Genomic DNA, 27,943 nt, shown 5'->3' on the forward strand with positions numbered 1-27,943 from the left:
ATTCTTAAAAACTTAAGTTGCACCATGTAGGGGTAATACGGTACTGTCTGTTTACTGCCAAGTCTAAACCTTAACTGCGCTGTTTTTATGGTAATTACTGCAGCTCCTGCCTGAGGTCAGCACAGTTCAGCATGGAGCAGCCACTCCTGCCTCAGATCTATTGGTGCCCCTGAGCTGAGCACAGTTCCAGGCACACAGCAAGTCCACATTGGAGCCACACTCAGCAGTTTAATTTTGAGACTGAGCGTGCAGCACAGAAACTCTTTTTATCCAAGTTACAGCCAAATCTGAAACGCAGAACACTGCGCAGTCTGAAAACACGCCATGCCCTTCCACCTGCCTAAGCCTGATTCGGCCATCAGTCCAGGCATGGTCTCAGAGCACTCTCCTTCCGATCCCAAGCGGGTACACAAACATTCAGTCCCATAAAAGCTGTTGAAATGCTTTAAAGGCAGAGTTTGCATTGGCGGCACAGTTCTAGGAAGCCGCACTTTAAAATGACGCAGCTTTTTTTTTCTGCTGCTGTTGCCGAATCAGGAAATCTCTCTACAGCACGCCACTAACAAACAGCCAAAAGCTGTGTTAAACTCTGTTTTCGTCTCTGATTAAAATTAAGCTCTCTCGGGTTTTACGTGGAGTTCATTAGCACGTTGGGTGCCACTCTGTTGTAGTAAGGAGCGGCGGGGCTGCGTCCCTGGCACCCAGCCACCCACATGGCTAGCTTTAGCTTATGCCCCGAAATAATTACACGGAAACTGTATTCTTTTAAACACTGCCTGACCCATTAGTTTCAGTTTCTTATTGGCTAGCTTTTACATATTGATCTAACCCATTTCTATTAATCTGTGTAGCCCAAGAGCTGGCTTACCAGGAATGATCTTAACCTGTGTCTGTCTGGAGTGGGAGAATCATGGCGACTCCCTGACTCAGCTTCTTTCTCCCAGCATTCCATTCTGTTTACTCCGCCTACCTAAGGGTTGGCCTATCAAATGGGTCTAGGCAGTTTCTTTATTAATAAGAAATCACTCCCACATCAAAGTTCTGAAGAAGCTAGTCATAGAAGGAAGATATCAATATAGTAAACATTGTACATGATAAGCTTATAGCCAATACTAAAGTAACTGGAGAAAACCTGAAAGTGTTTTCTCTATAATCTTCAGCAAAACAAGATCTCCATCTTCTCTACCCTTCCCTTTTTCCCTTCTTCCCCCCATGACTCTTTCTCTCTCTTTCTTCTTCTTTTTATTTTGAGACAGGGCTTCTCTGTGTAGCTTTGGAACCCCCCCTAGAACTTGTTCTGTAGACCAGGCTAGCCTTTAACTCACAGAGATCTGCCTGCTTCTGCCTCCTGAGTTTTGGGATTAAAGGCATGCATCACTGCCTCCCCAATTTTCTCAAAGAGAGAAAAGGAGAGAGAGAGAGAGAGAGAGAGAGAGAGAGAGAGAGAGAGGAAAACCAGGAAATAAATCAAATTATTATTTGAAAATTATATGAACCTATATTTAAACAATTCTAAAGATTCCACTTAAAAACTCAAAGCTTTAATAAACACTTTCAGCATAGTATCATACAAAATCAACCTACAAAAATCAGTAGTTTTTCTATATACTAATAACAAATGTATTGAGAAACAAATCAGAAAAAATATTCCATTCATAATTGCTTCAACAAACAACACTCACTAATGAAGAAGCCTAGCCAAGCACATGGAAGACTTCCACAATGACATTGAGCAAGATTCCAGAAGATAAAAAGATCTCTCATGGTCATGGGTTGGCAAAATTAATGTGAAAATGTCAACATTACCAAAAGAGTCTATAGATGCAATATAATCTCCATAAGACTACAACATCATTCCTCAAAGCGCTGGAAAAAGCAATCCTGGAACCCAAGATAGACTTGGAAACAGAGACAGGAAGAAAGACACAACAATGATTGATCTCAAATTGTAAGTCTGTACTAGCAAAGATAGCATTTTATCTAAACAAAATTAGAAATGTAGCTTCAACAGAGTAGAAAGGAGGATCCATAAACAAACCCACACAGCTGTTGCCACATAGTTTGGACAAAGGTGTTGTGGTGACTAATCTTCACTGTCAACATGACTGGATTTATAGTCACCATGGAAACGCAACTCTAGATGTGTCTGTAAGAATGTTTCCAGAAAGGTTAAATCGTGGAGGGAAAACCCACCCTGAATGTGGGTGACACTGCCCCATGGGCTGAGGTTTTGAATAGAAGGAGAAATGGTACTGAGTACCAGCATCCATTTCTCTCTGACTCCTGACTGGGATACAGTGTGACCAGCTTCCTCATCTTGTCGTCATGGCATTGCCATCATTGTGGATGTAACCTCAAACTGTAATCCAAAGCAAACTCTTCCTTAAGTTGTTTGGGTCAAATATTTTGTCACAGCAATAAGAAAAGTTTGTCAAGGGCGCATTGGAGAAAATCCCTTTAAAGAAATGGTGCTGGGAAACTGGGGTCTTCCTATGTAAAAGAATCCAAGTAGATCCGTATCTCTCATTCTGCACTAAGCTAATTCAAAATGAATTAAAGACCTTAATATCAGACCTGAAACCTTGAAGGAACCAAAGGAAAACACTTCACAATCTGGGCAGAGGTAAGGACTTTGTGCAAAAAACTTCAGCATCACAGGAAATTATTCAAAGAATTGGCAAAATTACAAGAGATTAAAATAAACAACAGCATAAAGAGTCACAAGTCTTTGTCAGCTATACATCAGGTAGAGGATCTGTATCTACAACATGTAAAGAACTGCAAAAATTGCTTACCTAACTTCAGGAATAGGATTTACGCAAGTTTTCAAATGAATTGTCACTGAAGAATACATAAAATTTCATTCATAAAATGTTCATTTTCTTTTTTGCTTACTATAATGAAAAGAATCAGTTGTTTTTTCACCAAAAAGTATATATTATCAGTAGCCAGAACACAGGCAGCTTATTGTCAAAGGAATTAACACTGCTGTAGCCACTATGCCTAATGCCATAATATTTTCTTCATTTCAGGAAATTCCTATTGTAAAAGTGATGCATGCCCCTTGTGTTGTGGTTGTCAATCTGGAATTTCGCATTGTATGCAGTCGTCTTTGTAAATATGCCTAATTTGAATGAAGAATTGCAAAAAATAAACATCAAAATAGCTTTCAATTGCTAAGTGGGCTGGTGAATGAAAATAGATATTCCTCAAAGAAGAATATAAATGCAGATAAATATTTTTTAAAGTGCTCGATGTTGTTAGCCATCAGGGAAATGGAATTACCCCAGTCAGAGTGGCAATCACCGAGAAAACAAACGCAGCAAATACTGATGACATTGTGGAAAGGGGGAGTTTTACATACCGCTGGTGGGACTATAAACTTGTCTAGTCTGTGTGGAAATCAGTATTAGGTTTCTCAACTGGAACGAAGTGAGATCCTAGACGGAGAGGTCCGGGTAGACAGGAAGATGTAGGGGGCGGGCAGCATCTGATGAGAAAGCTGGGAGTGAGAGTGTGCTTGGCTCATCCTGGGAACTCTAAGGAAGCCTGGGAGCCCCTCTATCTGGATCAGTGGAGGAAATAGGAATCTAGCTCTCTAAGATCACAATTTAGGTCACAATTGAGGCTTTGGGTGTTGCTATCCAGGGAGTGGCGAGGCATGTCGAGGGTAGTAAGTACAGAAGTGGTACATTACAGGCAAGATGTTTTGCAAAGCTTATCCAGCCTTACGGATGACTGCAGTGTGTGTGGAAAGCAGTGGATGCCAGGTCACACGTTTTTTTTTTTGGGGGGGGGGGGGTAGGGGAAAAAGTCATGCAGCTATACGGCTGGATGCCACAGAACAGGAACCAGAACAGGAGCTGATGAAGGGCCAGATATAAGGTGACATCCAGAAGGCAGAGCTGGGAGGATTTGCTGACAGGTGTGAATAGTAGAGAAGGAGACATAAAAAAAAAAAAAAATGATTCCAGATTGCTGCCTGATCAACTGGAACGGTGGGTTTGCCCTGTAGTAGGATGGAAAGCAGGCTGAGGTAAGAAAAACAAGAGTTGAATTGAGGCCACATAGATTTAAGCTGCCTGATGAACTGCCTCCCCCCACCCCAAATGGGTAGGAGGATGGATACTTAGGAATGTCTAGACAAAGACAAAAGAAAGACCCCTCTTGGGGGTTGGCTGGAAATTAGGGAGAAGTGAGAGACTGAGAAAATAGTAAAGAATAAAGAAGGAAGACAGAGGCGTGGTGCTTTGTCAACGGCTCAGCCAATAGGAAGGCATCACTTTCACTGATGGAGGAAACCCAGGTAAATGAAAGCCCAAATTAAACAAGATCTTGTTAGTGGCTCCTTTGGTCTTACTGTTTCTACACTATGTTCTTCGAAATTTTTATTTATATTTTAATATTTTTAGTCTTGGTCTTTCTTATATAGCCTTGGCTAGCCTAGAACTCCCTCTGCAGCCTAGGCTGGCCTCAAAGTTCATGTCTCAGCCTCCCAACTTCTTAGATTATACCCATGTACCACCACAGCTGGCATCTCAATATCTTTAAATCACTTTTGTCTCTGGTTCCTAAAGATTGAGGGCCATCAAACTTTTTTTCATGAAAGGCCATGGAGTAGGCCGTTAGCTGGCCAGAAAGCTCCCACAATAATCCCTGGGCTCTGTCTATGTGGCGTGAATGTCACCATTAAAATGCAGAAGCCCATGAAGGGTGGTGTTTGTGTTCCAGTGAAAATCGTATTTACAAAAATGCAGTGGGCTGACCTTGGCCACCGACTGTTGTTTGGCTATCCCAGCAGCAGAGTAACATTAAACAGGGGTTTATTTTGTTTTGTTTTCCCTTCATTTAAATGAACTGGAGGCAGGTCATTAGCAGACTGTGAGAATCTGCTCTCACTTGAGCGCTTCATGAAGTGAATGATTGACCACAACGGAGAGGCCACATACAATTCCCGTTCTTCCCCCACCCTCCCACACTGACCTTCTTACAATCAAGGTAATCCTTTCAAAGAAATCACCATCCAAACACTAAAAAGATATTATTGTACATTTTAGCACGGAGGAAGATATTTCTATACTCAGTAGGCATCTTCCCAAACAGTTGTGGGTAAAGAGATATTGGCAAAGTAAGTCCAAGATGCTATATGGAATCCACAAATAAACATGAACGTGTCTCTATCTGCTCCCTTTCTATTCTGTTAGAATGAACTTTCTTAAAATGATGGAACCTCTTTTATGGTCTAATTTATAAACACTATCATTAATCATGTCACGTCCCAAAAGAATGGACCCATAGCAATTGACACACTGAAGTGGAGAGGCTCTTCCCTAACGTAGTTGGTACTTTGTCAGATTGGTTCTGGATTTGGTTTACAACACTCACACATGGCTCAGAGAATGGTGTCTTTGATTTTGATATCCTTTGTACTCTCTTTCTTTTGTAACTTAACTCTGTAATGCTCTGTATAGACGAAACCTCTTTGAACTTTGAAGCTTTTCGCATGCTGTAGTGCACTGTATAGACAAACCTCTTTGAACTTTGGAGCTTTTCTCATGCCTGCTATGTGGGATCTTTGGTTTCAAATGTGCTTTTAGGAGGATCCAGGAGAATGTCAGTCCGTGCGGTTTCAGTTCCAAATTACCTGTCAGCACACGTGTACCAACTTCTTCTCTTCAAAATCGGTGTGAGCTATTTTAATACTATAAAGAAATTCCATTATATATAATTTCTATCCCATAGGACTTACTCTTTGTTTATACCATTTCATATAGCCAGCATGTATTACGAATATTAAGCTGTCATCGCCAGCCTATTTTTCTTAAGCTCTTAGACAAAAAGTTAAACTTCAGCATGTCTTTTCTCTAAAGGAAATTTACTCAGTTTCAAATTAGCATGCCTCTAGTTAATGAAATAACACTGAACTTGCAACCAGAATACATGGGCTTAAATCCCAGCTCCACCATTTGACAGATGCAGAATACTGTCTCTGGACCATGTGGCAGTATAGCAGTGTCAGATGGCATAACTGTGAAGATAAATAAGCCAGCACAATAACAACAACAACAACAATTTAAAAAAACCTTCCCTGAAGTATGATTAAGTGAAGCACGATTAATAAAATCTCAGGTTCAGAAACTGAGGTTCAACCTGAAGATCTGAAAAGCAAAAGAGCCAGCCACTGGCTCTTACCTCCATTTCAGTCTGAAATGGCGATCCTGCCTCCAGGAATCTCAGAATGAGATTGTGTGTTTGAGAGCTATCTTCCCCCATTTTATACTACTCTCTAGGGCTGGGATTAAAGGCAGGCACCACCCAGTTTCTATAGTAACAAGTGTGGCTACTGGGATTAAAGGTGGGTGTCATTGTGACTACTGAAATTAAAGGTGTATGCTACCATAATCTGGTCTGTAAGGTGAACCAGTGGGACTGCTTTACTCTCAAATCTTCAGGCAGTCTTTATATATTAAAATATAATTGAAATACCACTACATTTCCCCTTTTTGTCTAAAATAAAAAGAAGACTATAACTAATATAAGAAAACTATATATAATAAGTACAATGACTGTATACGATATATACAGGCAGTAAATACATCAACAACGTCTAGATCCATATCTATCACCATGCACGAAACTCAAGTCCAAATGGATTAAAGATCTCAATATCAATCTGAACACACTGAACCTGATAGAAGAGAAAGTGGGAAATAGTCTACAACATATGGGCACAGGAGACCACTTCCTATGTATAACCCCTGTAGCACAGACAATAAGGGCAACATTGAATAAATGGGACCTCCTAAAACTGAGAAGCTTCTGTAAAGCAAAGGACACTGTCATTAAGACAAAAAGGCAACCTACTGAGCAGGAACCTGGAGGCAAGAGCTGATGCGGAAGCCATGGAGGAGTGCTGATGAGTAGCTTGACTCATCATGGCTTGCTCAGACTGCTTTCTTACAGAACCAGGACCCCCAGCCTGGGGATGGCACCACCTACAAGAGGCTTGGCCCTCCTGCATCAATCTCTAATTAAGAAAACGCCCTACAGGTTTGCCTACAGTCTGATCTTCCTAATTGAGGCTATTTTCTCTCAGATGACTAAAGCTTGTGTCAAGTTGACATTAAACTTTCCAGAACACCTATCTTCCACAATTATTGCTAAGCCTTGGAAGGCGGGGGAATGGTTCATATGTTTCATCTAGGGCTAGACATTCTTTAGTCTCTTATTTTCTTCACTCTGGCCATTTGTGGGTCTCTATGCGCTGTATACTGCAAATAAAATTTTTTCTGACGGCGATAAGAAATGTATTAATCCATGTGTATAATGATGAGGCATTGGGGGTTGGTTTAATATTATGTCAATATAGCAAAATAATAGTAATAGGTTATCTGCTAGCACCTATGACCTGTCTACTTACAGGTGCTTGGCTAGATAATGGTGCTAGGTATTGTTTTCATATTGGGAAGTAGGACTCAAATCTAATAAGAAAGTCATGAGTTACTTCCTTGATGGTCATGCTACTATTGTACCAGAGAGCATATCTTGCTGGACCAGTCATTACTGTAGCTTGTTGGTTTCACAGCTCGTAATGATTGATTATTACTTTTCTTTTTCAGTAGTATACATATTATCTTCCAGCTCTATCAAAGATAGCCAGTAGGGATGAAAGTCCAGGTCAATCCCAGCTTGATTTTTCCACATTCTATGATTCAAGTATATAGTTTCTTCATCAGTGGGGTCTTTCCATTGCATTCTGGAAGGTAACTGTGATAGTTTTAATGAAAACAACCCCATAATTTCACAGGGACTGCCACTACTGGTATTGTAGCCTTGTTGGAGGCGATGTGGTGTTGTTGGAGGAAGTGTGTCACTGAGGGTGGGCTTTGAGGTCTCAGATGCTCAAACCAGGCTTAATGCCTCATTGTCTCTTCCTGGTATCTGCAGATCCAGATATAGAACTCTCGGCTCCTATGTCAGCACCATGTCTGTCTGCATGCTATCATGTTTCCCATCGTGATGACAAAACATCTGGACTGTAAGCCAGCCCCAAATAAATGTTTTCCTTTATAAGAGTTTCCATGGTCATGGTGTCTCTCTTTACAGCAATAGAAACCCTAAGAAGGTAATCAAGAACATTAGCATTGCCCTATACTGACTGAAAGTCTTTGAGACCTTATTACTAACAACTCCAAAATGAGTATCCTAGTCCTGACACTGAACATTTTTATTTGCTAGCCTCTGATGTCTAGAAGGGACATTGTTGCTCTGTTATAGGGTAACACTCTGTGTGTGTGTGTGTGTGTGTGTGTGTGTGTGTGTGTGTGTGTGTGTGCAGGTATGTGTGTGTTTATGGAAGCTCCTATAGTTCTAACTTTCTATTTGTCTTTTTTGTAAGGTCTTGTATTATTTATCCCTTCTTGTTCTCCCACCTCTATCATGCCCTTCCCTCACCAAAACCAATTTAATCCTTCCTGCTCAATTATTCCTATTTAACTCCTTTAGCCCTATATTTCATTCCATTCTATCTCCTCTGCCTTAAAAGCTTCTCCCCCATGGCTCCTTAATAATTTACTAGCCTCCATGTGTATTCTAAATAAAATTCACATCTGAAAGTTCAAAGCTAACCATCCCAAATGAGAGAAAATATACAACGTTTGTCTTTCTGGTTCTGGGTTACTTCGTTCAGAATGATTTACTTGCCGATTTCATAATTTTATTTTTCTTAATACCGGAATAATATTCTGTTGTACAAATATGGCATATTTTTATTATACATTTCATCAGTTGATTGACATTAAAGCTGTTTTCATTTCCTAGCTATTATGAATAGAGTGGCAATGAATGCAGATGAGCAGGTATCTCCATTTTAAGATAGAAAATCCTTTGGGAGCCGGGCGATAGTGGTGCACGCCTTTAATCCCAGCACTTGGGAGGCAGAGGCAGGCGGATCTCTGTGAGTTCGAGACCAGCCTGGTCTACAGAGCTAGTTCCAGGACAGGCTCAAAAGCCACGGAGAAACCCTGTCTCAAAAAACCAAAAAAAAAAAAAAAAAAAGAAAAGAAAAGAAAAAAAGAAAATCTTTTGGGTATATACTCAAGAGTGGTGTAGCTTTTTTTTAGAACTTTAAGGTATCTCCACACTGATTTCTGTAGTGGAAATGCCAGTTTGCAGTGCCACCATCAGTGAAGAGGTGTTCCCTTTTCCCTCCGTGTTCATGCAAATATATATTGTCAGGTTTGTTTTGCTTTCTGGGTTAATAACCTTACCCATTCTGACTTGGCTAAGATGAAGTTTCAAGGTAGTTTTGATTTGCATTTCTCTGGTGAGTAAAATTGTTGGATATTTAAAAACTGTTTTTTAGATGTTTAGATTTGAGGTCCATGCCCTACTTAAATTTTTTATTTGTTTTGTTTCTTTGATGATATATATTTTGAGTTATGTGTATATTCTAAGTACTAACCTTCTGTAAAATGTGTGTCTAGCAAAGACTTTTCCCATTATATGGGTTGGCTCTTCACTCAAGTGAAGGTGCCTTTCTGTACAGAAACATTTTAGTTTACTAAGATCTCATTTATTAATTGTTGGTTTTAATGTCGATAACTTCAAGGCCCTGTTCAGAAAGTCTTTCTTTTGCTAGTGAGTTCAGATTGGTTTCCTACTCTATCAGATTCAGGAAATTAGGTCTTATGTTCCCTGATCCATTTGATGATGAGTTGAGTTTTATACAGGATTTGAGATAAGGATTGCATTTCAATCTTCCACACATAGCTATCTGGTCTTATCAGCATCATTTTCTGTCTCCCCCAATGTATATTTTTGCACTCTTTATCAAAAGTCAGGTGGCAAAATTCCATTGATCAATGTGTGTATATGTGTTTGTGTGTATTTATGTGTGTGTGTGTGTGTGAGAGAGAGAGAGAGAGAGAGAGAGAGAGAGAGAGAGGGGGGGGGGGGGAGGGAGGGAGGGAGGGAGGGAGAGAGAGAGAGAGAGAGAGATTGTGTTAATGCTAGTACCATGCAAAGTAATTTGAAATGGTGATACTGCCCACAGGTTTTTGCTCTTGTTGTTCAGGGTTGGTTTGGGCTATTTTAGATCTTTAGAGTTTCGTTATGAAATTTAAGATTATTTTTAAATTTTCTGTGAGGAATTGTGTTTGAATTTTGATAAGGATTGCACTGAATCTGTAGATTGTTTTGAATAAGATGGATATTTCCCCAATATTGATCATAACAATCCATGAGCATGTAATATCTTTCCAAATCTTCTGACAAGTTATATACATCAGGAATTCATACATTTCTTTTAGATTTTTCAATTTAGTAGAATGTATGTCTTTAAAATATGTTCTAAAGATCTTATGAAAGTCATTAGTATGATATAATGCCTCTTTTTATCTATAATTTATTAATTTGGGTCCTCTCTTCCTTGTTGGTGATCATTAATTATTGATTCCTGCTATTTTGTTGTATTGGTGTAGAAGTTTCTCCCTTTTGATTTATTGTTCTGGGATTATTTATTTGTGACTTCTTGGGTGTAGTTAGCCTCTTCATACTGAAGTTTTCCTTCTAGTGCATTCTATAGAGCTGACTTGATAGGCAGAAATTGCTTAAATTTGGTTTTATTATAGACTGTTTTTCTTTCTCTATCAATTGTGAGTGATAGTTTTGCTGGGAATAGTGATCTAGGCTGACATCTGGGGTTTCTTAATGAAATCTTAGAATTTGTGACTGTGTGGGTCCATGGGTGTTTTTGCTGGTGACATAAAGGGGTAGACATAGGCTAAGAGGAAAGAATGACATGGGCAATGAGATAGAGCTAAGTATAACCTAGGACAGCATCAAGAGATGGAATCCCCAGGGAATAGATATGGGTTGGGAGGAGAGGCTCCTAAAGAATTAAGTCTGGAGAAACCAGAGTAAAGGAGCTATGGGACAGTGAGTATGTACCAAGAGTGATCTTATATTTGTCTCACTAGGTTTGTTTTTTCTATTTGTCTTTTAAATAACTGATTCTTGGTTTCTCTATATTGCTTTATATTTTCATTTCATTAAGTCCTGTCTACCCATTATTTCCTTCTATGTGCTGATTGAAGATTTGGCTTGCTTTATTTTTATTGCTTTGTTTTGTTTTTCAAGGCCCAAAGGTACATCATTAAGTTATTTATTTGAGATTAAGCAGGTGAGAAACTGGAAAACATCAAAGACTACAAAATGACAGGAACTAATGCACACCTTTTAATACTAATTCCAAATATTAATGATCTTAGTTTCCCAGACATAAAACACAGCCTAGCAGCTTTGATTTAAAATCAGGTTCTTAATATTTATTGCCTCCAGGAAATGTATCTTGCTACCCAAGCCAGACTCTGTGTGTGGTTTATTGGTATCAGTTGCCTCGTGTATATATTTATCTTTCTTTTTGTCTGAAGGAGTCCTTTTCTGTAAAGCAGATTTAATTAGTTCTTTAGCGTGTTTTTATTGTGAACAATACTGATAATTTTGTTGACTATTGTTGTCTTTGTTGACAGTTGTTATCCCAAAACTTGAAATGTAATATGACAAGCCTGTCTCACTTTTAAAGTTTGAAGATTCAGCTATTATTCTGATGGGCCTGCCTTTATATATAATTTGTTTCTCACTTACAGATTTTAGTATGCTCTCTTTACTCTGCAGGCTGATACATTGAAACCCTGAAAACAATGCTGTTGTGTGTGTGTGTGTGTGTGTGTTTAAAAGAAAAAACATTTCAATAGAATTTATGGAAAGAAATCGAGAAAACTAGAGCACAATAACACTGGGGAATAATTAAGACTGACTCAGATGTGATAACTGAGTAATTCTTTTATATACTTACAAATTGACCATCCCAATAAAACTATGTTGAAAAGAGAACTTCATCATTGGACTAAGATCTTTGTCAGAGGAAAAGCCTACCATTCCTAATGTTAGCATCGCCACATACAGGGGAAACATCTCTGAAAAGACACAGTGTGAATTCACAGAGGATTCCGGGACACTCAAATATGCCCATGCAGCTCTTTCTGTACCCATCCCCACCTCACAATCTCGGTGCACTCACACAAGGATAAGTGTGATACCCACACTAACACAGGATGCTCTCAAGAAACTTTCCTTTTGTTCTTCCTTCTACGATGCCACATTTATCTGGTGCTCTGACGTTGTTTCGGACTTTCTCAGTATCTTCAGCTGCTACCTTCTCTACAGTATGTTGAAGTCAAGACTCTGGCCCGCTTCTTGGATGTTTACATTCTTCCCCAAGGCAAATACCATGTGTATTTCCTGCCTGAATAACCCTTCTCAGTTGTAGATATAGGTACCTAGCTGTCTATTTAAGATGTATACTCGAAGCTCTTACAGGTATTTCACATCTTATTTTTCCATTGAATAATTATACCATGTATATGTATGCAAATTAGAAATATAGATTCACTTTTTCTTCTTACCACTACCCATGCTATTACTCTTTGAGTATTGGATATTAAATAACATATATGCGAATGCTGCCCCTTTTGTGGTAAGCACTGTCTTCTTTGCACCTATAAATTTTCAAACATTTTTATGATTGAGATTATAATTACAGCATTTCTTCCTTCTTTTTCCTTGCTCCAAAACTTCCTTTATACCCTCCCATTCTCTTTCAAATTCATGGCCTCTTCTTTCATTGTTATTGTGTGCAAACATATATACATACACATATATACATATATTCCTAAACATAATATTCTCAGTTCATATAATGTTGTTTGTATTATGCTTTTTGGGCTGACCATTTTGGCACTGGACAAGCAGTTGGTGTGCTCTTCTGTGGGGAGGACCACCTCTCCTGCCTCCTCGTAGCTCTCATTCTGCCAACATCAGCATCTCACCAGGGAGGAACAGCACTAAGAGGCTGCTTCTCATTACTTTTGTGAACTCATTTCAGGTGCTTTCCTCCCCGAGAGAGAACACAGAAAGGAGTTCCCATCTCAAGGCATTTCCTCTTGAGCTCTACTCTGTTTCCTCGATGTCTGTGTCCTCTCCAAAGGTCACCTGGATATCATCTGCAGTGTTCCTGGACTACCTAACATTTCCCTCTCGTTTAATCGCTCTGTATCACACCTTCATGCTTATGCCCTTTAGAGTTTTATAATCCAGGTCTAATTCAGAAGATTGGAGAGATGAATTATAACGATCTGAATCCATTCCACAGCATCTGCAGTAGAATTGCCAGGCAGAGTAGCGTTGTCACTGAAATCCCAACATGGGTGAAGCAGACACAAGAGGACACCTGGGCTTAGTAGCACACTAGTATAGCTGAATTGATAAGCCCCAGGTATAGTGAAAGACCCTGCTTCAATGCACAAGGAGGAGCGGTGACTGAGGAAGATATCTGAGGTCAGCCTCCGGCTTCTGTGTGCATGTACAACCACATGCACCTCATCCTCCCTGCACAAAATAAAAGAAGGTGTGCTTCAGGAAGAACCTCAGTGGCACAGAGGGCGAGCAAGCTAGAATCCCATGCTTCACCTGAGATGCTCCACACCGGGATCTGTAACTGGAAAAAATACTCAGTGAATCACCGAGATGAAAGCAAGGGAACTACTTTGAAGCTCTGACCACGCCTGCATTTGTTCTTTGGCTGTCCCTGTCTACCTTCTCTGCTTCCACCACAGTGGGCTTTATCTGTGTCCAGCACAGCACTTGGCATATAGTTGCTTCTCAATGTGTATTTGATGGGTGTTGAGACATCTGCTCAAACTTCTATAAAGCTAATCCATAAAGAAACTGAGGCTCAGAGAAAATAAGTGAGTGCTGTAAAGTCACGTAGCTTATTATTAATAAAGCCAGGATAGAATCGAGCACGTTTGTAGCATGATATGCACCTTATCCTATTGTGTGTATAGGCTTCTGAAATTTATAACAATAATTTGTTATCAGCGCTGTCCTTTGACATTGGCTTTATATAAACTAACTTAACATAGAATACCCAGGTTTAGTCTTTTCTTTTGCTTTGACTAAGAACAGAGAAAATGTTAAACACAGCCTACAATTTTGTAAAATCGCTTTATTAATGGGTCAAAAGATCTCTGAAAAAATGTAAGAAAATCTCTCACAGGAAGAGCTGCCAAAGAACCCACTTAGTGTATATGGCAGCTCTGTGGTGAGAACTGTCTCATTGCTCTTGCCAGGGTTCCTGGAGGGTGTCAGAGGCCACCCAGGGATCTAACGTAGGTTTTGAAAAAGTGGCTCCTGATTTATTTTAATTGTTGCAACTGGCATTTATACTTACTTTTGCCTAATTATAAAAGTTCTCTCTGTGGATACGTTGTGCTTATCACTCACAATTTAATGGCTAACATCTTCCAACTGCTAATTGGCGTGCAACAGATGAACCACGACATTAACCCTCTGACCCACATTCTTTAAATATAGATTCTTTGCAGCCAGAGGTGCTAGTTACAGACACTCTGAACATGATTGTTTTCTTTTCGTAAAAGGAGAAAATCAACCCAAGGAAAGTGGTTCTGATGGGGAAGGTGAGTTATGCAGAGAATCTACCTGCTAAGGGTATATTCGTATCAGCCCTTGTAGGTAAGAAAGGGACCTAAATTACTCAGCCCAGCTGGCCACTAGCACAGAAGTCTTGTGTACTAACATCCTGATGCATACTCATCTGTATATTTTTTATTATAATAAATCACAAATAGACCTTTTTACTGGTAATGTATTTCATAATGATTATAATTGCACACTTCAGTAATAAGTACGTGCATAATGGTGCGGAACTATTATCATCAATACTGTTTCCAGAACTTCCCCTGTACTCCGAAGGATCACTCTGCACCTATTAAGTAATAATTTCCCACTCCCTTTTACCCCAAAACTTAGGGAGTCATTATTCCACTCTCTTTCCTTGTGGATATATCTATTTTATGAGTCTAATGTAGGCAGAATCATGGATTTGTCCGTTCATTCTTTTCGTGCATTTCACCTGGTGTGATGTCTTTAAGGTACATCGACTTACAAAATAATCTTAAAAGTTATTTCAGGTAGTCAACACCTTGAAGATGAGAAATGTGTGTTGGCTACTGGACATGGCCTTAGGGTTGATCAGACAAGAATGGCAAAAAGCAACCAAACGCTGAAAGCACATTTTATAAAGAATGGGTATTAACGCTGGAGAGATGGCACAGTGGATCAGAGCACAGTTGCTATTCCAGAGGACCCAGGTTTGATTCCCAGCACCTACATAATAGCTATAAATCATTGGTAATTTCAGTTCCAGAGGATTTGACACTTTCTTTTGACCTCTGTGGGCCCACATGTGATGTATGTATATATATATATATATACACATATATATATACGTATATATGTATATATACGTATACATGTATATATACGTATATATGTATATATACATATATATGTATATACGTATATATATGTATATGTATACATATATATGTATATATGTATACACACACACACACACACACACACACACACGCAGGCAAAGTACTCATACACATAAACTAAGTTTTTTTAATTATAGAGAATGATGAGCATACAATACAAAGCCCTGAGGAGGAAGATGATTCAGAGGTTCTCTGAGTCTTTGAGTTAGAGCCTGGAAAGAGCACACAGAAAACAAACCATTATCACCTTCTTTATTAGGCTCTTTATCTCAATCAATATGGCTCAAGTTAAAATTAGGTTTTGGTGAGCAAATCACTGTGTTTTTATTGGATTAGATCTTCCCTCTTCAGTGTTTGAAGGCTGGAGCTTAAGTATAGAAGGGTGATTTAGGTAAACAATTCTTTTTGTGTGAACTCCAGCCCTAAGCATTTCAGTCAATGTAAGGAAAGACAGAGTGAAGTGTCTTCCACAGTCTCCCACTGGCTAAGGATCATTTCTTATCCCCAGCGGCATGCTTTCTTCTGGGCATGCCGACAGGAAGAAGTTGTGAACAGGGTCGAATTTAGAACTGAGCCAACTCTGGATATTAGGGGTCAATGCTCATTTTAATTTTTCGGTCAAAGAAGTGCGGTATAGACAGGAGATTCTTGGTTTTTGGCACCTTGTGTTCTGTGTGTTGTGTTGAAGTGAAAAATGTCCTCTCACAAACCAGACACTCAACTATCCCAACAACTTTGACTTTCTTCCTTCAGTTTTCTGTGCTGACACGGACAGTTCACGTCCAGAAGTTTAAAACCATTTTCAAACTTTTCTTGTTTGTTTTGTTTTTTGAGAAAGTGTTTCTCTCTGTAGATTTGACTGTCCTGGAATTCATTATGTATACCAAACTGGCCTTGAAGTCACTGAGATCCACCTGCCTCTTCCTCCTGAGTGCTGGCATTAAAGCTCAAGCTTCTTAAATAGAGCTTTTTGTGACATTAGGAACTTGATTGTTTCTTACAGTTTCTGAGCAACCAGAAAATATTTTGCTTTCATTGAGAAGAAGCATTCACTTCAAGTTAATAAAACAAAATGCTGAGCTTATGCTTGTAGGAGAGAATTTGTAGAGTCTAATCGGGTGCTGAAATTGGCAAGAACACGAATTTGAAGTATCAACATGACATAAGGTGACAGAAAAACAACACAGTCATAAAGTAGACGATGAGATTGAGCTTCTTGTCTCATATACTTCCCAGAATCTGAGGTCATTTGTGAATTATCACAAGAACACTTTTCAAGCATGGCTGTCCCTTCCCAGACAGCCCACCTATAAAGCACAGCTTTTACTCAAGCCATACTGAAACTCAGAAAAGAGTAGCCCTTGCATTCATGCAGCCCTTGGTTTCAGTTCCTATCATTCATTGATCAACCGTCATCTCCTCCATCTGATAAGTGAGAATGATGCATTGAAGACACACCAGTGAGTAAAACAACTGGGGTCCTTGTGTTATGGTGCCTGCACTGTAGATGAGACAGGTGTGCAAAACAAATCGACCAAGTGAATACTTGAGTATTATACAAGGTGAATCTCAAGGGAAGAATGAAACAAAATAGCACCATGCAGTCAAGGCTAGAGATTCCCCTCCTCAGACCTCTGCTCATATTCTCCAGGCATCCAGGAAAGCCCAACAAGACTCTGGCAAGTTTAGCTGTTACTACTGCTGATTGATGGTGAAGTGAACTTCCTGGAGATTGAACGGAAGCTGAATTCCTTCCCAGTGTCATTGAGGCTCCCTTACATCTTTGTGTTTTGTTTTCACATGTCCTCCAGTTCCAATGAGGGTTTCGGGTCCGTGGAGAAGGTCGTGCTGCTAACATTCCTCTCGGTGGTTATCCTGATGGCCATCCTGGGCAACCTGCTGGTGATGGTGGCTGTGTGCAGGGACAGGCAGCTCAGGTGAGCACTACAGGGGAACCTCTGGTGAAACACGGGTGTCAGAGGGATCACCCTGGAAAATTGGCTCTGAACAATTTCCATTTTAATTTCTCACGTTCATGAGAACAGGTTTTGAAAGACAGAAAAGGGATCATATATAATCCTACAACCCCAACACTAACATAACCACAGGAGCACCCTGAGCTAATTCCATCATGTCTGTTTATCGATGCTGTGTTGCATTTGTTTAAATAGCTGTGATATATATATATATATATATATATATATACCCTTCTGCTACCAATGATTCAGGGCAGAGTAAGAATAAACATTGTATCTATCACATATTGTCCATTATCAGTGTCAACTGTGACTACATTTATAATCACCTGAGATATTTTTCAAAATACTACCGTATGATATTGGTATGTCCTGTGCAATATTGTGGAAATATTTATGTTTAAAAAAGTAATTCAGTGTTAAAAGTCAAACGGCCATCCTGTATCTTATGTAGCAATCTTCAGTGGAGGAAGATGTTATCCACAAGACTTTTTGTCTAATTGATCCTAAGTTGAACCCTGGGCACTGATATTTGCTAAAATCCACCAAATATTTCTAGTGTGTGGCCTGGTATAAGGACCATTGGGCCGTGAAGGAAGAGATGAGCTAAAGGTAGCTCCTTTCTAAGCAGGACCTGCCCTGAACCAGTAAAGAGGGGGAGAAAGGGCAATGCAGACTTTTGGCTGGGGTCACACACTAAGGGGGTACACAAGAGGGCACCCTAGTAGCTGCATGTAGTACACTTGACACTGTCTGTAAGAGCAGCATCTTGAGAGGGCTCTGTGGGAGCGCCTCAGCCAGGACTAGAGCCAGGGTGGACAGTGACTGGGAGAGTGGGTGGGGAAGAGTGCGATTGTGTGGAGCCTCAGAGCCCTTCTCAGTACACTGGTGGCCTCTGGTCAGGCCAGAAAAGAGAGGGAAAGGTATCTTTGGGCTTGAAATGGGTCTGGAGAAGTCAGAAGAGGCTGAACCACAGCGTTTCTTTTTGGCCGTGGTGCAGAAGGGAAAACTGAGTCTTGGGTATTATGTTTAATGTGTGACTTTTCTTTCCTTGTCTACCTCCCTTCTTTCCTTCCTTCCACTTCCCCCAACTCTTCTCTTGCTTTTTCTTCCTACTTTCTTCTCCATATCCTTCCCCTGCCACCTTGCTCATACTTTTTCACTCACAGGAAAATAAAAACCAATTATTTCATTGTGTCTCTTGCCTTTGCCGATCTGCTGGTGTCGGTGCTGGTAATGCCTTTTGGTGCCATTGAGCTGGTCCAAGACGTCTGGATTTATGGGGAGATGTTTTGCCTGGTCCGGACCTCTCTGGATGTCCTGCTCACCACAGCATCGATTTTTCACCTATGCTGCATTGCACTGGATAGGTAAGAGCTGAACAATACGCAGAATGGAACCCAGTTGACACCAGTGAACTAGCAGATACTAGCCAGTGTCTTTCCTTCCTAACCCATCTCATGAAATTAGTTCCAGAGTCAGAGATGGAAGGTCGATGATTCCTGCACCAGGACAGTCCTCGTGGAGGACTTCTTCCCAGTCAGGCACTCTTAGGGATGTTGAAGATCCAAAAGTTGCACAGTCTGGCAATTGCTTGTAGATAGGTATCCTTACCTACGTTGACTTCTAGCTTTATATTATTGACAGGAATGAAATGCTAAGGGAGATAGGTAGGTAGTAAGATTTAAGTGTCTCTGCCCAGGAGGGTATGGGCCAGTTCAGAGTGACATCACCGTGTTTGAGCATGACTGTCTCCTAAAATATGCCACATGATAACTAAAGTCTAGGAAAGTGCCTGTGATCATGGGGATTTTTTCCCTAGAAAGTGAAAGTTGATAATAAAATTTCTAGTAATTACTGTTTTAGAAATTCAGCTTATCATATCTATCCCAATGTTAACTGGGCTCTTATTGTTCGTTTGTTTTGTTCTGCTTTTTTGTTTGTTTGTTTATACTTTAGGTTGCCTAATAATTCCAACCTTTGCCCCATTTTTTGGGAGTGCATGGTTATCAGCTCTTTCCATTCTCCAATTTCTATTCATTCTCATGGACTAACAGATGAAAGAATATTCTTTAGAAGTCAGACAACTCTGAGAATGTATGTGGCATAGGGGTGAGAACAGAAGAAAATGTGAGTCAGAAGTTTCATGAGCTTAGATTGTCAGAGACAGCATCTCACTTTCTCTCCAGCTGCCCTGAGACCTATTTCCCTGGCTTGGGAAAGACGCGTTTCTTAAATCGAGAACTTAGAAAAATAGTCCGCAAAAGTTAGATAATGTTATATGTCTAAAATATTCATCTTTAAAGAGTAAAGTAATGGCTTCTTAGAAAATTACTCATCAGGGGCAGGTACTTAAGAGCTGCAATGTGCTGTGGTAACAACAGCTTCACCCCTTCCCTATGAGAGCACCGATTGGAAGGAAGGCAGGTGTGACAGCGACAGCCTCCTCCGTCTCTTCCTCCTCCCCCTCTTCTTCTTTTTGTTTGTTTGTTTTTCAAGACAGGGTTTTTCTGTGTAACAGCCCTGTCTGTCCTGGAACTTGCTGTATAGACCAGGCTGGCCTTGAACTCACAGAGATCCACCTGCCTCTACCTCCCAAGTGCTGGAATTTAAGGCGTGCACCACCACCGCCTGCCTGGCAAGCCTGCTCTGTTTAAATCACTTTCTTTGTTCTTCTGACAAGAGCACAAAGTCAAATTGCCTAGGTTCTGTGCAGGTATAATGAGATTCCACTGCATAGATAGGTGCCAACAGCAAGACCCACCATGAGTCCTAATTAGAAATTTCTGTGTCTTAGCTTGCTTATAATTGGACACCAGTGTCTGAAGAGCATCTCAAAGGCATTTTCTACTACATGAAATTTCATATTACAGAAAAGAAAGTATGAGGAAGGAGAAAATGTAGGGAAATCCTAGAGGTTAGCCTGTATATCTTCATTGCTAGAATGATCTGTAAGACTTGATATAATATAGAAACTTAGAGAAAAAAAAGTAAGGCTGGGGATAAAAGGGAGCTGGAAATCAGTGAGATTTTCGCAAAAGCCAGGAGAAGAAAATGAGCCATGCAGGGAATAAAAGAGGACAAAATTCATCTTTCTGCTGTAGAGAGCAGACAGCCCCAAGACAAGAGCCGAAGGTCTCCCATGGGGTTTGGCTTCAGATTTATAGATTTAAGCTTATACTCCCTCTTGAACATTTCTTCATGAAGGCACACATCGTAGGGAAGCAGTTAAGAATTGGACATTAAAAGCCATCTGTTTTCAAATTTGAGGGATTTAACTTTAAATTTCAGCTCTGTCAGATTTTGCCTCTGAGATTGGCAGTGAGTTAATAAGTCTTTCTGAGTCTCAGTTTTCTTTGTCTCAAAAAAAAGGGGGGGAGGCTAAAGTATGTGGGTGCACCCCTCACGGTCCTGAGTTCCTTGCTCGTGCTCTCTCTCCTTCTGCTCCTGATTTGGACCTTGGGATTTCAGTCTGGTGCTCCCGTGTGGGTCTCTGTCTCTGTCTGCTTTCATCGCCCGATGAAAGTTAATCTCCAGGAGGATGACTATATGTCTTTCTTTGGGTTCACCATCCTATTTAGCTTCTCTAGGATCATGAATTATAGGCTCAATGTCCTTTATTTATGGCTAGAAACCAAATATGAGTGAGTACATCCCATGTTCCTCTTTTTGGGTCCGGCTTACCTCACTCAGGATAGTGTTTTCTATTTCCATCCATTTGCATGCAAAATTCAAGAAGTCATTGTCTTTTACTGCTGAGTAGTACTCTAATATGTATATATTCTATACTTTCTTCATCCACATACTGAGACATTGGGGATGATCTATCGGGAACTCAATAAGGCCAGATGGACTGGGTCTGAAAAAGCATGGGATAAAACCGGACTCGCTGAACATAGCAGACAATGAGGACTGCTGAAAAGTCAAGGTCAATGACACTGGGTTTCGATCCTACTGCACGTACTGGCTTTGTGGGAGCCTAGGCAGTTTGGATGCTCACCTTACTAGACCTGGAAGGAGGTGGGAGGTCCTTGGACTTCCCACAAGGCAGGGAACCTGGACTGCTCTTAGGGCTGATGAGGGAGGGGGACTTGATTGAGGGAGGGGGAGGGATACGGGAGGCAGTGGAGGGGAGGAGGCAGAAATCTTAAATAAATAAATAAATAAATAAATAAATAAATAAATAAATAAAAGAAGGCTAAAGAACTGATGCTGCAGGACTGACAGCAGTGAGGAAGAAAAGAGCTAGGCTGCCTGAGGGGGAACATTGTCCACTGTAACTCAGTACTGCGATGAGCGGTAGGTGCTACTGGCCTAATCATTGTCTGTCTTAGCAAGGTTTGACTTCCCTTACAACACCAGAGCATCCTCTGATTGTTCTCCTTGCATCAGTTTATCATCTACTCTCACAAGATCAAACAAATGCCAACCTTCCAGATGGCAACTCTGAGCATTACTGCTTGTCTGGGACTTTTCAGTAGTTACTTGCTTTGAGATATGACCACATTTCTTGATGTGGGGAATCTTAACGTTTAATTTAATTCATTTTGAATTCAATTTAATTTATTTAGAATTTTATACATATGTATTGGATTTATGGTGTTTCTACCCCACCGTCTCCCTACACCCTCAAATGTCCTACTTCCACCAACCCCCCCTCCCCCCCCCGTCCATTAGTGTCACTCACATGTGTATGTGTTTAAGGCTGAAGACTTGGCATTGGATAACCTCATCTCTTGAGAAGACAGATTCCCCTTCTCTCAGCAGTCACTGCCTGCTTGCAACTCTTCTTCTGAGGGTGGAGCCCTGAGATGTCTCCATCTGTGTTGGCCTGCTGATTGGTGCTATCATCATGCAGGTCTTCTTCAGTCAATGAGATTGAGATTTCATGAGTGTAGCAGCTGCCTTGTCCTATATAGAAAACACTATCTTGCGGCAGATGTCCTGGTCCTCCGGCTCTTATAGTCTCTCCACCCCTTCTTCTACAATGTTTCCCAAGCCTTAAGTGTAGAGGTTACATTTTACATATTCCAATTGAGGTTGCATCCCAGTGACCTGTTACATCTTAATTGTTGATTTATTAATTGTTCCCATCTGCTACAAAATGAAGCTTCTTTGATGAAGGGATATCTCCACTTATCTGTGGATATAAGGGTAGGTATTTAGAATGCGGTTAGAGATTTTGCAGGCTTTAGGAAGATAGCGATAGTAGGTTCTCTTTTAGAGTCCAATACTCGACCAGCCATGCGTAATTGAGTAGGTTTACAATACCAGTATGGATTCTCTCTCATTGAGTGGGCTGTAGGTCCAATTAGATGGCTGTTGTTTACCCCTGAGATTTGTCATTCTTGGACCTTTGGCCTTTGTGGTGACATGTAGGTTTTACAGTTGGGTAGGAGTGCTGTTCTGCCTTGACAGATTCTTAGGAAACATCTGTGTCATATCCATGTTGATCCCTGTGTTTGAAGTGTGCAGTGTTTTCAGCAACAGGGTTTTACCTTCAAGTTCTTGGAGGAAATCAAGGGCAATGGCCACAACCTGTGTTGGTTTGGGTTGCCTCTTGTCTACCCTGACCAACAGCTTGAAGGGAAGTTTCCCGTGCCCAGCACTTGGGTTTGTTAGCTATCTATAGCTCTTGGGGAGAACATTATTACTACAAATGACATATTTCATTTAAATGAACTTACCTGTATTACACATGATTTTAAGTAAGCATAAAATGATACTTCCCTGTAGCTTTTTAAAATATTTTTGCATTATTTATCCCTCCCCTCTCTACATTTAAAATTTCCCCTGATTTTTTTCTATTTCCCCCTTATTACACCTGCATCTTACTAGCCATCTGTGAAAAAGATTTTTATCAAATCTTCAAGAATTTCATATAATGCATTTTGATTTTATTCACTCAACTCTTCCCCCAAACTCCTCCTAGTTCTACCCTACCTCCCAAACTTATGCCCCTCTTTAAAATAGCCTATCGCCTCCAATTGTGCTGCTCAGTTACCTCTAAGTGTGGGGCCACTTAAGCACTGGAGTACAGTCCATCTACTGGGAGCCATGCCCTTAGAGCAAACTGACTCCCTTACCTGAGAAGGCATCAACTGTCCATAGCTCCTCAGGTAAGTGTGAAGGCTCATCTTCTTCTCCCTCAGTGCTAGAATTGGCTTGGTGTTGTGCATGTCCTTTGCAGGCAGACAAAGGTAATGTGAGTTCAGCAATACAGGAGTCCTGTCATGTCCCAAAGACGCCACTTTCTCTAATCTTTTCTCCAGTTTTCTCTAATCTCTGGTTCCTCTGAGCTCTCTGCTTCCTCTTTGCTTCAGTGTCTGAGTCCTTGTCTCTCTCTCTCTCTCTCTCTCTCTCTCTCTCTCTCTCTCTCTCTCTCTCTCTGTGTGTGTGTGTGTGTGTGTGTGTGTGTGTGTGTGTGTGTGTGTGCAATCTAGATGTTTCATTTCTGGCTGAGCACTCCACTGACAGTCTCTGCACATAGACCAATTATGAGTTTATGTGTTAATCACCATCCACTGCACAAAGAAACTTTTCCGATGAAGTCTGAGAGTGGCTATGATTGATGAGTATAGACAGTTTTAACTATTTTCTGTCTTTGTAGCAAGTTTCCCTTCAGACCCTTCCCTAGCCCCGTTTCTTGGCTCTGACTACCTTGATCTTTTCTTTCTCCTGTTGCTTTTTAGGCATTGGCTCCTCTCTGTCCCTGGAAAGCTCCTTTGCCCTCTGTGTGACTTTCAGGTTGAGCTTAGTCATATACCCCTGCTGCAGAAGTCATCTCTATTCTCCTCAGATGTGTTCTTTGTAGAACTCATTGCATTTTTTATTAAATGCAGTTCTGTATTTTCTCCCACAAAGTCCTTTTTTTCTCCCATGTGGGAGGAAGCTGTGCATTATGAACAAGGCCAAGAGGATGTTTGAATCTGTGGAATTTGCATTTAATGACAATTTTGGCAATTAAACAGTAGCTGCATATAAATATTTATATAGGTATGTGGCAAATTTTCATTTTCTTCCCCTAGTAGACATCAGAAACTTGAACACCCAAGGAAGATGGGACTAGACAGCGTTTGTCTCATTTTGCTTTTCTTTATCTCCAGTATGATCCTATCCCAGGTGATGCCCTCACTAAGCCAGAGGATCCATCCTGAACGTTACAGACAATGCCCTCCTTGCCTTTAATGGCATGGTTTTATTTATCATATAGCTTCCGCTTTTTGCACTGTCCCTTCTGGTCTTGCATTTGACCTGGGCCGAGACAGAGAAAGAGAGAAGGGGTGGGGTATGATGCTCTTTTCATCTGGGTGAGCCCTGACAAGATGCACAACTCTCTCACCTCCAGCTGCTGTGAGTGTTCTAGGAAATGATAGCACCATTAGAGAAAGGCATCTCACTTTTATTATTAATTGTTGCCTAGATTGTTGACTCCTGGGTCCAGTAAAAATGTACAACTCCTAGAATATTAAAAGACCCATTTCCATGCCTAAAATTCTGTACTTCTTTGGTACTTTGACAAATGACATATTACTGAAAATTTAAAATAATTTCAAAACTATAATTGCTATATTCAGTATAGTAGGAATCATGGAAGGTCAAACACTGTATTGTCTGAGGTTCTATGGTGAATGAAAAACAACCAAGTAGCTATAAAAATTTGCTATTTTTAAAAGTGAAATACAATGAAGCCATTGAAACTCCTGGCAGATCATATGTGCTGAGAGGTGTAACTGTTATTTGAGAAAAATCAAGTTTCAGACTTAAATGCTGGTCACAATTCCACTCATAAAATAAATTCAAATATGATATATCTGAACATACATTAAAAAATTGAAGGAGGGGAGTGGGGGAGAGATCAATTGAGCATTCATGAGCAGATTTTCTTCACTCTCATCTTGCTTAGCCCCATATAGGTTTGCAGTTGCTCCATCCTGCCATATCCTTTTCTTAATACTAAATCAAAAGCATAGTAATACCTAACCTTTGTAAAAAAAAATGCCTCCAATACAGAAGCATGACATAGAGAAGGTCCCACACAGCCTGCCTACCACGTTGACGTAACCATGGTGAACACAGCTATCTGTAAAGTGACGTCATGTGCAATAAGTGTATTTGCTTTTGTAGCTTTAGTAGTTTTTGTGTTTTAGTAGTTTTTGAAGGCTTTGTCTGTAAAGATGCCGGTCAATGTTGGAATTGTTCTTCCCAATTTGCTTATTGGACAACACATTAGTAAACACCATTTCTGGCAGAAACTAAAGTGATGGACCAGTTAACTGAAAAATCTGGCACTAGACATGGCTTTCTTCAAGGATTTGAGCTGCTTCATCCTGTCTGCCTTTCTCCTACTCTACTCTTTTCTTGGTGCCCATCTGCATTTTCCTATTTTCTATACCTTTGTCTCTATTTATGCCTGTTCCTTGTTGTTCTTATTCCATCTCTTAGCTCCGAACTCTTGTTGAATTTACTCTCAAGGCAGGTTCTTCCTGGGGGGGGGGGGGGGATGGGAGCATTGACAACATAAGTCAAAATCACAGAAATCCACAGGAAAAGAGCTCTATGTGTTGTGTCTAAATGTTGGAACCACACATTCCCCAACACCTGCTCACCATGGCATGGGGATGACACATGGTTTTTCCTGGGCAAAGCTGAAGCTCTATGACCCTCCATCTTCACTGAAAGCATGTAGTAGCAAAGCTTGGTAGTTTCCCCAGAACTGGGACACTGTGTGGGATCAGATTCCAACTTCTTTCAGGCTAGCTGAAGGCTTAATGGGAACTTTCGGAGTAGTGGCAATCAGTGGGAAAGTGTCATCCACTGGTTCCCACTGTATTGACTAATTATGACTTCATTCTTCCTCTGGGTTCTTAAGCCACACTTTCTTAGACTTTGTTGTTCTACCTCTGTTTTTTGTTTTGTTTTTAACATGTTTGCAATTTATCCTGTATTTGGCCTTAAATGCAATTACATCGAAAAGTCTACTTTACTTTAATGAAGAGGTCATTTCCTGTAAGGATGGCTCCTTGCTCTTTATCGTCAACCTCCTTCTGCCATCCAGAAACTTGACACGTTCTGGCTGCAAAACCCTCCCCAGTTCTCGAGTCCCAGGTTTTCTTTGAAACACATTTATTTCCTTGTAAAAACATGTTCTCCTGACTCCAGGGCCGCATATTTAATCGTGTGCAAGAGATAAGTTGTCCGTGTCTCTTAATGATGTCCCTGGAGCATAACTAAATTGGGCAATGTATAAATCAAATGTGTCAGTCATTGGGAATGCATGTCACACAGTTCCGTTTGTTTTCCCAGTATAACGGAGGGATTTTTGCAATGAGAGTGAATAAGAGTTTCTTCTTTTTGCATTTTCTTAATTAGTGATTTATGTGGGAGAGTCCAGCTCATTGTGGGTGGCCCCATCCCTGGACTGGTGGCCCTGGGTTCTATAGCGAAGCAGACTGAGCAAGGCCATGGTAAACAAACCAGTAAGCAGCTCCCCTCCATGGCTTCTGCATCAGCTCCTACCTCCAGGTTCCTGCCGTGTTTGAGTCCCTGCCCTGACTTCTTTCTACAATGAACAGTGCTGTGAAAGTGTAAGCCAAATAGCACCTCCACCCCTGCACTGAAGAAAAAAATTCTTCTTCCAAGTCTACACACTATACCTAACCTTCACATTTGGATCTCCCGGTGGAGGTTATGAACTGTAATTTTTGTATCCATTTCATCACACATTTCTGGAGTGCTTATGGATGATGGGAGCGCTTCTGGACATCGGGATTAGGTGCCAAATGGCAGGAAAGGCTGACTCACAGGGCTTTTAGTGCAGTGAGGGAACATAGTGGTAGAAAATGGGATATTAGCGTAAAATTACTAATAGTTGAAGAGCAATATGATCCTCCACGGCATGCAATGTCCTTCAGGAGGTTAGGTTGAAGCCAAACCCTGACTCCTCATTAACTATGGGCTAGATGTACATCTTAGCCTTTGATTTTCCTCGTATATCCTTAGCATTTGCAGGAACCATCACATATAAGCGTGGCAGCTCATCTTCGTCTATTTTTTGTCAGCCTCTCCCTAATTGTGAATGTCAAAAGAACCAGATCTGTCTCATCAACTCTATGTTCTTGCTACAGGCATATAGAGCATCTCTTCCACACATGCTTGGCTGAACATAGCATGCTCTGAGATGTGCCTTGGGTTGTTTTTTTTTATTGTTGTTACGTTTTTGTGTTATTTCCTTTCTTCTGAAAGCTTTTTACTCTTCAGCCTGAAGAGCCATTTGTTGTTGGCGGGTTCCACATTTTCCCAGCCCTGTGTGGCTCCTCTCTGTCCCTTGAAGAACTTGCTTATCTGGTGACTCGTTTGTACCTTTGCTTTTATTCTGTCTTTCAGTTTATCTCTGGGCTCCAAGGTCCTCTCTCTACCTGCCAGTTAAGAATGGCATCTTAGGCATCTTTCTGTTTCTCTCAAACCCCATAGGCTCAAAGTAAAACTTTCCATCACACCTTAATACTCTTTCTACTTAGTACATCAAAGGATGCAAAGTATTGC

General features: G+C 40.6%; 1 protein-coding gene across 3 annotated transcripts in view; it reads left to right on the top strand.

Annotated features, from left to right (window-relative positions):
- LOC121445538 (5-hydroxytryptamine receptor 4-like) overlaps window positions 1–27,943 on the top strand; it is a 170,269-nt gene that overhangs the window by 63,893 nt on the left and 78,433 nt on the right. For all 3 annotated transcript variants that reach the window (XM_041647655.1, XM_041647656.1, XM_041647657.1), the window contains exons 3-4: window positions 17,234–17,359; window positions 18,568–18,768. In XM_041647655.1, coding sequence (XP_041503589.1) covers window positions 17,234–17,359; window positions 18,568–18,768 — 327 coding nt within the window. The remainder of the gene's footprint in view (window positions 1–17,233; window positions 17,360–18,567; window positions 18,769–27,943) is intronic.

This window comes from Microtus oregoni, unplaced genomic scaffold (genome assembly GCF_018167655.1).
Source record: "Microtus oregoni isolate MIOR12 unplaced genomic scaffold, Mior012 000202F_ref0000011, whole genome shotgun sequence".
NCBI lineage: Eukaryota > Metazoa > Chordata > Mammalia > Rodentia > Cricetidae > Microtus > Microtus oregoni.